This window comes from Primulina tabacum, chromosome 6 (genome assembly GCF_025594145.1).
Source record: "Primulina tabacum isolate GXHZ01 chromosome 6, ASM2559414v2, whole genome shotgun sequence".
NCBI classification, from domain to species: Eukaryota; Viridiplantae; Streptophyta; class Magnoliopsida; order Lamiales; family Gesneriaceae; genus Primulina; species Primulina tabacum.
The window spans coordinates 37,726,194-37,736,133 of record NC_134555.1 but is presented as its reverse complement, the minus strand read 5'-3'; the positions used below and the strand labels follow the sequence as shown (position 1 = coordinate 37,736,133).

Sequence of the window (9,940 nt, the reverse complement as noted above, 5' to 3'; positions counted from 1 at the left end):
GATTTCCTATAAATAGATCTCTCATTTGTGAAGAAAATTACAATTGAGTAGAGAGAAAAATATTATAAAGTGTGTAGTTTGGTAAATTTTGAGAGTTTGAGATTTTTACTTTTTACCATAAATTTTTATTTTTTCACAACAGGATTATATATATATATATATATATATACAGATTAAAATTAATCCAGCCAACAGACGAGCTACGGAAATATCAACTAACCATAAACAGTGACAATGATTGCCGCTTCTTTATAAGCCGGTTTTCTTATTGCACAAATCCAACTTTTAAATTTTTATTGTTATTGTTATTAATATACCCATTTTCAGCCTGCCGTTTCTCTTCCAAGATTTACAATCTAATGTTACCTTTGTACTTTTTCATTTAAAAAAAAAAACATCTGAGACGATTTTATTTGTCAATTTTATGAGACAAATATTCTAATTATGTCACATTTTCAAAAATATTATTTTTTATATCAAAAATATTATTTTTATTATAAATGAAAAGAAAAATTGAATTATCTCACAAATACAGATATACAAGAACGTTGAATCAAAATACATCAGCGCGTAGCTGGAGAGCAACAACCGGGAAATATCTCACATGATGCCATGTAATAATGAGATGCATTATTAATGGTCTGCATGTTTGTGTGTGATTTAAAAGTAAAAGATTTAAAAATTTAATTGATCTCAACCTAATCATTAAAACGCCTCGTACAAATTTTATTTTATCATTGCATTAATGTTTTGCAATTTTTTTAAGCCTTTTCACTGGTTTTTTTTTTTTTTAAAGAAAAAATCGCACCTCTTTCTCTCTCCATATTTATATATATATATATATATATATATAGATAGAAATATATAAAAACAGAAAGGGAGACTAGACTAAGTCCTCGTCGAACGGTCATACAAATCCATAACGAATAAAAAAACATATAGTTGCAAGAAATGAAACTACACATAGGTGAAATCTCTACATATTATCGCAAGTAAAGCAGAATTGGAAACTCAAGAGTGATTTACTTGGCTTTTGCGTATAATATTTAGTGCCAAGTCAAAGCAATAATGTCTACCAAGTGTGAGATCTCGTTTTCAGGCTTGACCTTGACATTTAATTTCTTCTTTTTTCCCGAAACATATTGCAAGTGCACTAATCGATTTATAGAATTACAAATTATTTTTTTTTAATTTATCGACATGGAGAGCAATTAGTCTAGCTATATGAAAACTCAACATAGAGAATATAACATAAACAAATAAACTAATCTAGCTTAATGAATGCATTGATTGTTTGTTCATACTAACATAATTGTTTAATATATTTAGTATCATTTTGTTATACTCAGATTTAAAATGGCTACAATAAATAGAAACAATATCTAAATAAAACGATTATAAAATTTGTTATAATTTGACGTGTTTTCATAAATGACAACCACCACGACTACTGTTTTTGGTTTCTAATAATAAGGACTACTATTTTTTTTTTTTTTTTGGTTAAATACTACTGAAATGTATGCATCATAAATGTTACTGTTTCTTCTGGTCAAGTACTACTGAAAATGTAAACATGCGGAAGTGTTTTACCATTTTATCCTTAAAACATGTTTTGTTTTTCTTGAGTTATCAAAGAGTTCGGATTTTTCTTTTAAGTCGTTCGAATCACTGCAATTAAGATATTCCTAATAAGATCAATCACATCTCAAACGAGAAAAAAGAAAATTATTTTAAAGTTGGCAAAAACAATTATTTAAACGAATAGTAAATAACACAAGTGATTTTGTATCGGTTAAATCGACCACCTAAAATAACAAATCTTAGCCTAGAAACATCAAGCTAAGGAAGATTTATTCGATGGTACTTCTAGAACACTCTTCAAAGAAAGCATCAAGATATGATCATTTAAATACGAGGTCTATATTTTGTTTTGTTTTCTACGAGCCCGGCCCATATACAAAATGCATACGGTTTGTCATATGCTCAATCGTAGCATCGAACGATCGAACTATGAAGCTAATGAATCTACAAGGAACTCTAACACGGTGTTGGGAACATGTTGATGAAACTAACCCTCGAGCATCGAGTTCGGTTTAATTTGATTTTATTGAGCCACTCTTTTAGGTATTGTAGTGGTGGTAGTAGTAGTCATAATTGATTGCTTTTTAAATTTGAAGTATTAGCAGCTTAGACTTTTCTCATTTCATCACAATCTCTCTATCGTTGAAAAACAAATGGTTTTGTTTCTTCAACAATCTACAACTATCCACCTAATACACTACTATTACAAAATCCTCGACGTGACACAATGCTAACCACTATCAAGAAATATATATATATATATATATATATATATAAATTATTAACTAGAACGAACGATGAATTTGAAATAATATTAATATAGGATGAATTTGAAAAAATATTGATTTTGACTCGATTCAAACATATTAAAATTTAAAGTCCGAAAATATCGAAGTTTAATATAAAATTCGTGAATTTTATATTTATTTTTATATCTATACTGCATATATGACCAAAGCTTAATTAATAAATAATTTATAAAATGGGGCTACTATATATAAACAACAACTATAATATTTAAATGTGATACAACCATTAATGTTAGGGGGTTATATTAATTTCACATAGTTTGGAGGGGTGGGCGTGAATTTATTGGTATCCGTTGGTTTACCGAATGAAGAACGAGGAGAGGAGGGAAAGTAACGGAGTTGCTGAGCATGCATCCGAAACGGCGTCGTTTTCGTGGGGCTTTCTTTGTTTGTATCGCCCACTCTTCCCCCGCTTCGTCTTTGGGCTTTTTCTGCCGATTTCTCTCCAAATTCATCGCTTATTTCTCTCTACAAAAACCTTACCATTTTTGTCCAGATATTCACCCAAATTTGATCGTCCATGGCTTCTTTTAGTGTTCCGTGTCCGAAGATATCGCCTTTGTTATCTGATTCATCGCATTCCAGGACTGCTGGCAGCAGGCATTATACTGCTTCGTTCTCTCGATCCGATTCCAGACCAGTGATCGTTCCATTGCAGGTTCTCGTTGTTATTGGGTGCTTTTTTTACTGCCGTTAGACTCAATCCCCACATCTTTGTAGCACGCTCTGTTTGTGATCTTTGTGATATTGGAGCTCAGATTTTGCTTGCTTGCGTTGCGTGCGCTGAATTTTATGTCTCTGTCAAATCTATGATCCGTATTTGTATGTGCTGCGTTTGTTGCGGATTTATCTGCCGCCTTTATCCACCCATACCATGCTTCCTCGGTTTTCTGGTGAACTTCGCATTTCATCGATGCCATTTTTGTGCTGGAGAGGTTTATTATCAGTTTCTGTTGCATTAAATGATAAATGTTTCATGTTTGGTATGAGTGGTTCTTTCTTTACATCGGAATTAGATCACACACTATAAAATTGAGCTTCTTTGGTTCTGATTATTGTTACCCAACACCTTAACTTGATGATACATTTATTCCAGCAAGGGCCTACCCATAACCATAACCATTCTGCAATCTTTAAAGTCTACGCCCAGCTCAGTGAGGTAAGATGACACTTATATGCTACTATTGAACCTACTATTGCCTTTTTGTCTTTTGGTTTTGGTTCTAAATTATTTATCTTTTTATGCATTGAATTTGAGTTAAGGTTACACTACCTTATCTAGGTTGCTGTTGAGAAGCCATCAAATTCAATTCCGGCACTCGAGTTAGTTTTACCCAAAGAATCTGAAAGGAAACTTGAAGTTCCAGATGCATCATCGATTTCAGCTTTTATGAACCAAGTGGCAGATCTTGTTGGGTATGTGAAGGACATTGCATAAACATCCCATCAATTTCTGATTGGGTTCTGAAAAATGATCTTTTGTTTATCTGATGCGTCTAGGCTTGTAGATTCAAGAGATATTGTAGAGTTGCAGCTTAAGCAGATGGATTGTGAACTCCTTATCAGGAAGAAGGAAGCATTGCCACAGCCATCGGTTGCAGCTCCAATTTTTTACCCATCACCTCTTACTCACCAGGCTATGCTTTCACCACAAGCGCCTCACGCAAATGTTCCGGCTCCTGTGTCTGTGGGTTCTGCTCCGTCAACTCCAGCTGCAATGCCAACACCGCCACCTGCACCAACAAAACCAAAATCAGCACATCCTCCATTTAAATGTCCAATGGCTGGAAACTTTTATCGTTCTCCTGCTCCCGGTGCACCACCTTTTGTGAAGGTTAATGCCTTTTCTTTTATGGCATTTGCATTTATTCTTTCCCCTAAATACCTCGTGCTTTGAATTTGTGGACTGTGGTTGTATGATGCATAGTTGTCAATAGCCCCCGTAGCCCTCGCTATAGCGAATAGGTGTGGCGAAGCGACGCCTCATTGCTACAGACCGCTACGCGCCATGGACTTTGCAATAGCGCTCGCTATCCTCGCTATTGACACTATAGCAACAATCGCGATAGCTGAAATAGCGGCGCTATTGCAAAACGAAGCTACATGCTTATTTTTTTCTACCTTTTTTTTTCTAATTTTGGATTTTTTGGCATGTACTTACTTAGGTTTTTGCTGGAAATTATATTTTTCTGCATTTCTTGTTTTATTTTTGTGTCTTCTATGATATTTCAATGAAAAAACTTAAAATAATTTCAGGTTTTAGTATTTTTATAATTAGAATTGATGGAATATTATGATGGAAATTAAGATTTTTGAATTGATGTTACTATATGCTATATATTATAAATTTATATACTTATGGCGCTATACTTTCAAATAACCTTCGCTACGCTATTCGCTATGCGCTATAGCCACGAGCAAACTTTGCGCTACGGGGCGCTATGCGCGATTGACAACTATGGTATGATGGAATGGTGCCGATATCAACAATTATCATTTTTCGTTGGTTCCCAAGAATTTATCAGATCCTTCAACCAGTTAAATCCTAACCAACCTCTCATATCCAGATGAGTTGCAAATTGCAAAATTTAATGTAACTGGTAATATATGCTTCAGTCTCTCAGCAAACCAATAAATGAAAAAATAGAAAGATAGGTGTAGAACTTTGAAAATATGGGCTTCTCTGTTTGAACTTGCACACTGTTTTATCTTTCGCAACTCAAACCTTCAACTTTTTTTTCCTTGTTGAATTCTTGAGTAGGCTTCTAAACGGTGGAACTGGGTAAAATTAGGCACTACTTTCTCAGTCCACACCACCTAATAGTGGTCATACTCCCTGTGATTTTATTTTCTGTTCTTGTTTTTGTTCTTCATGCAGCAACGCGGTTCTGTAATTCTAACTCCGAGGTCTGATTTTATAGGTTGGCGATAAGATCCAGAAAGGACAGGTTATATGTATCATTGAGGCCATGAAACTAATGAATGAGATTGAGGTGAGCTGCTCTGTTTGATTGTGTTAGTTTCTGACACAGACTAATGATGAACATGGAAGAGGTTTCAATTGAGAAAAGTGCTTATAGGAGAAATTGTGTCACAGCTTATGCCTACATTCTTATATCACACAGTTTAGGATTACTGGAACACAATTGATAATGGTAGCTTTGGGAAAAATGAACTATGAAAGAGCTATATGGCTCTGTTTCTCCAACCCTGTCAACTCGAAATTTCTCAAAATTCAACATTTAAAACTAGAGTATTATTTTCAAAATTTTCAATTTAATTATTCTCGCATGCATCAATCAACAATGGAAAACACTGCTTTTTACACATTTTTTTATCTCCACGTTTTTCATCAACCTATTAATTCATTTCATCTTTTTCGTTCAATCATGACACAATATCACTCCTTTACATATCATTTTTATTTTTAAATTCATATCTTACCATTCAGAGAAACTTTAAAAATTCCATTTTTCTGCTTCGATTTTTTTTGAGTTGAAAAACGAAACACCGCCTATCTTTTTTTTTTTTTGATGTTGGTGATAGAAGTAAAAGAGCTCTATGTGCCAAGATTCTAAGCTCCAGAATTCGTAGCAAAATAGTTTGTTTTCCATAACTTGGTAAATGATAGTTATAACCTTTTCTATGTACAATAAGATCTAATACATTTTATGGTGCATCTTTTTTCCAGACCGACATATCTGGCACGATAGTCGAGATACTTGTAGAAGATGGGAAACCTGTCAGCGTGGACATGGTATGCATCCTCTATGCTCCCTGCCTTCTTTCATCACTCCTATAACAATTTCATAGTAGACTTTCAGACTTACTTTGGGCGCTGAGCTAGTAATATCACTGCTACCGAAGCTTTACTGCTTGGTTCATATTACTACCACATAATGGTTCTGAACAGGACCATTTTTCGGAACTCTCAAACAACTCTCTGTTTTTTTTCATTGCGCCAGCGCCCAAATGAATGTGGGCTTGTCCAGGAGTAACCCAAACGCCAAGGCCTTGTTTGTTTATATTTATGAAAAACAAATTTTTTTCATATTTAATAACGAAAGCGATTAATCTATAATTTTGTTATCTCAAAGTCTTTAACATCTGCTACATACTCATCACTTTTATTTTAATCACCAACAACAACGGAAATATAACCAAACAAAGCCGGTACTTTATTTATTTTGTTCATAACCTATTCCATTTCCTTTGCAGCCTTTGTTTACCATCGAGCCATGATGAACCAGGTTCAGAGCAGTCACATATGTAAGAAAGTACGAGATCTCTTGGCCCTTTGGGATATTTATTCCAACGTTAAAATGATGGTGTTTTTAGAATAATAGAGTTTTCGTCGCATGTTGATTACGTCTTGTTAATGATGAATAATACATTTTTTTTGGCGACAAGATAGAAATTCTTTCCCTAAAAAAAATCTCAAGTGACGTTGGCTTTGGTCTATTTCTAATTTTGTTCCAATGAGGCTTCATGTCATTAATTTATGTTCGAATACAAACTTTTAAATATGCCAGATAGAATGTTATATGCCTGAAAATTGCGTACATTTTGAAATTAATATAATTCTCTTATTCATTTGCTATAGTTCACACTCACATACGTTATTTTCTCTATTTTCACACACATTCTTTAAAACCAGTGCTGGTAGCTCTCAACACCTCATTTGCTTCACTAAATATTCCAAATTGGCGAAAGAAAATCCTCCTTCATCAATACTCTTCTGGCAATTTCCTTCAAATTGAGCACATTTTCCTTGATAATGATACTGGAGAGAGAACTTCATCCACAGTTTCTTTAATCTCATTCCTTGATACAATCCCACTTTCATTAGGCTTAAACCAAACGTCAACTTTCCAAGCGTCACAGATACAACTTTTTGTATACATCTGATCCCCAAAATAAGGCCAACAAACCAAAGGAACCCCCATACTTACACTCTCCATGACTGAACTCCAACCACAGTGAGTTATAAAACATGCGATCGAGGGGTACCCCAAAACAATCTCTTGTGGTGCCCACAGTTTCATATACTTGTTGTCGTAAGAAGGGTACGACTCGTCAGTTAGACCAGACCACGCCACCCATAGAAAGGGCCGGTTCATTATCTCGAGTCCTTTTGCCAGTTCTTCTAGTTGTTGCTGATTGAACTTCGATGTACTATCAAATGCAACATAGACAACTGAGTTCTTGGGTTGTTTATCAAGCTATTTTAGGCAGGTTGAGTATTTTGGGAAAAAACTTCCTGCAGATTGGCCTTTAGCTAGTAACGGACCGATGGATAAAAGATTTGGCGCTAAGTTGCAGGCCGTGGGATCAGGTTCTTGGATCCAGTTGCAAAGAATCCAATCTGCATTCGTCATGTTATGAATTATACCATTGACGACATGTAATATTTCTCCCTCTGTGTTTTTGTCTCCTGGAAAGTACCACGTGAACTCGGTAATGGCCATGGCTGGCATGCTCTGCAGGTTGCAGCAAATTGATCTTCTGATCATTTTTAATGGAGTCCCTGCAGAAGCCATAAATATCTTATTTCCATGATAAAAAATTACATAATATATACAATGGGACAATATCCCTGCTTAATATAATAACTTTCTCGAATTCTAAACGTGACAATCTAAAAGATTAGTCTTCTGCCTGTGATACTTAAATGTGGATATACAGAATATTGAAACTAAAATGAAAAAAGCGCGTCCGCACACATTTTCTTACTATCTTTGTCGATCAACTTAGCCTCGATAAGCTGTGGAGTCTTGAGTCCCAGAGCTAAGCATCCAGGATTTGTCGATCCATCATTCGACCCGATGGTGAATCAATAATCACGCCACTTATCCTGTTATGACTCCCACTGTATTGATTAGTTTTCTTCAGCAAATCTTCTAAATAACCAGGCATCACTTTGTTCACGCTGTCGCGCACTTTCTTCGGATCCTTCTTGTCCTCTTCATGTTCTAGGCCATCCGGAATCGCCACGACCCTTATCCCCTTATTCCAGTTCTCCGACCTGGCTACGGCTGAAGCTGCGCGCGCATGCATCAAATCTGTCGGAAAAAACCTAACCACGACTCCAAAATTGGTGAGTTGAGGGGTGCAGCATGGCCCTGGAAAGGACAGGACACAACCAAACATTTTGGACTTTGAGATTCATGTATCTTCCTGATCACCTTAAACTCTACAAGACTGTTTTCAATGAAGAAACACCTAAGATTTATGGCAATTCAAGAGCAAGATCAGACAACTTGTTAAGCTGTTTTACTGTCTTTTGGGTTCCAACTCATGCATTATGTTCACTCCTAAAAAATCGACCATTTCCAGACCGATTCGGCTTCGATTTCCTCGAGTCGCTTTCAATATTGCCTTGCATGATATGCATACATTGCAAGATATAAACAAACTAAGGTTACCATACAGTTTGTTTAAAATTTTACGTAGAGTATCATGTATTTTCATTTTTACATCTTATTATATCTTTGTCGACGATAAATTAATATTGAGAGGATCAAATATGTCTAAAACTCAGTTAAATAGTTTTTTTGGTATATTGCAAACAAGAACCAAAATAGTTTAAACCTCAAATAATAAAAACGAGACAAAAGCAGGCTGCCTGATAATATATTTTTAAGTTTTGGATGATAATAAATTTTTAAGCATGAGTCAGTATCCGTGAGATGAGTTGATCCGATCCATATTAAAAAAAAAAACTAATACTTTATGAAATTTCAAGTAGTGTACATATTTGCAATAAGTATTTTTCAAGAGATTTCTACCCGAGCATTCTACCATAGACATCATTATTGTTGTTATTATATTATTATTGTAGAGATTAAAGAGGTGGCTATTAGGGGTGTACAAATGCGACACGACCTGTCAACCTGACACGACCCAACACGAGGGTTGGGTTCGGGTTGGGTTGATTCGGGTTAGTGCCATGTTAGGCGGGTTTCGGGTTGGGTCGGGTTGGGTCGCGGGTTGACCCGCAAACTTTTTTTTTGAAAATACTACCTATATTTTTATATATTGTATGCTTGAACAAAATTTATTGTATATTTATATGATAAATTTTCATCATCTAATATTTATTTTACATATTTTTATTTTTTTAACAATTTTTTATTTGATTTAGTAAATATACTTTTAATTTTCTACGATTAAACTTTCAAATTTAAATCGGAAATTTTGTTATTATGTGTTTAAATTAAAATAATATTATTATTTTTTATTTTTTTGAATTTTTTTGATTAATTTTTTTAAAAAAATTTTAAAAAATAAATAAAATTCGGGTTAGGCGGGTTAGACGGGTTGAGTCGGGTTATACGGGTTCGTGTTCGGGTTGGGGGTTTTCGGGTTACTTCGGGTTCGGGTTGAAAAAAAAAAAAAAAAATTTCGTGGGTTGACCCGAAACCCGATCCAAGCCACCCGATTGACACCCATAGTGGCTATGGTTCTTTTCCCTTGTATTTTGCCACGTACAAAATGCTTCCATCGAAATAAATTTTTTTTAATCTTACGTAATTATGAGATTGAAATTT

At 34.7% G+C, this 9,940-nt stretch overlaps 1 protein-coding gene and 1 pseudogene across 1 annotated transcript; one reads left to right on the top strand and one right to left on the bottom strand.

Annotated features, from left to right (window-relative positions):
• The first annotated feature begins 2,715 nt into the window (after window positions 1-2,715).
• Window positions 2,716-6,941, top strand: LOC142548182 (biotin carboxyl carrier protein of acetyl-CoA carboxylase 2, chloroplastic-like). The gene is made up of 7 exons (XM_075656505.1): window positions 2,716-3,048; window positions 3,487-3,549; window positions 3,673-3,806; window positions 3,891-4,224; window positions 5,312-5,383; window positions 6,082-6,147; window positions 6,609-6,941. The coding sequence occupies exons 1-7, from the start codon at window positions 2,911-2,913 to the stop codon at window positions 6,630-6,632; spliced, it is 831 nt and encodes a 276-aa protein (XP_075512620.1). The 5' UTR covers window positions 2,716-2,910; the 3' UTR covers window positions 6,633-6,941.
• Window positions 6,942-7,017: 76 nt separating this feature from the next.
• Window positions 7,018-8,749, bottom strand: LOC142548181 (UDP-glycosyltransferase 83A1-like; annotated as a pseudogene).
• Window positions 8,750-9,940: the final 1,191 nt, after the last annotated feature.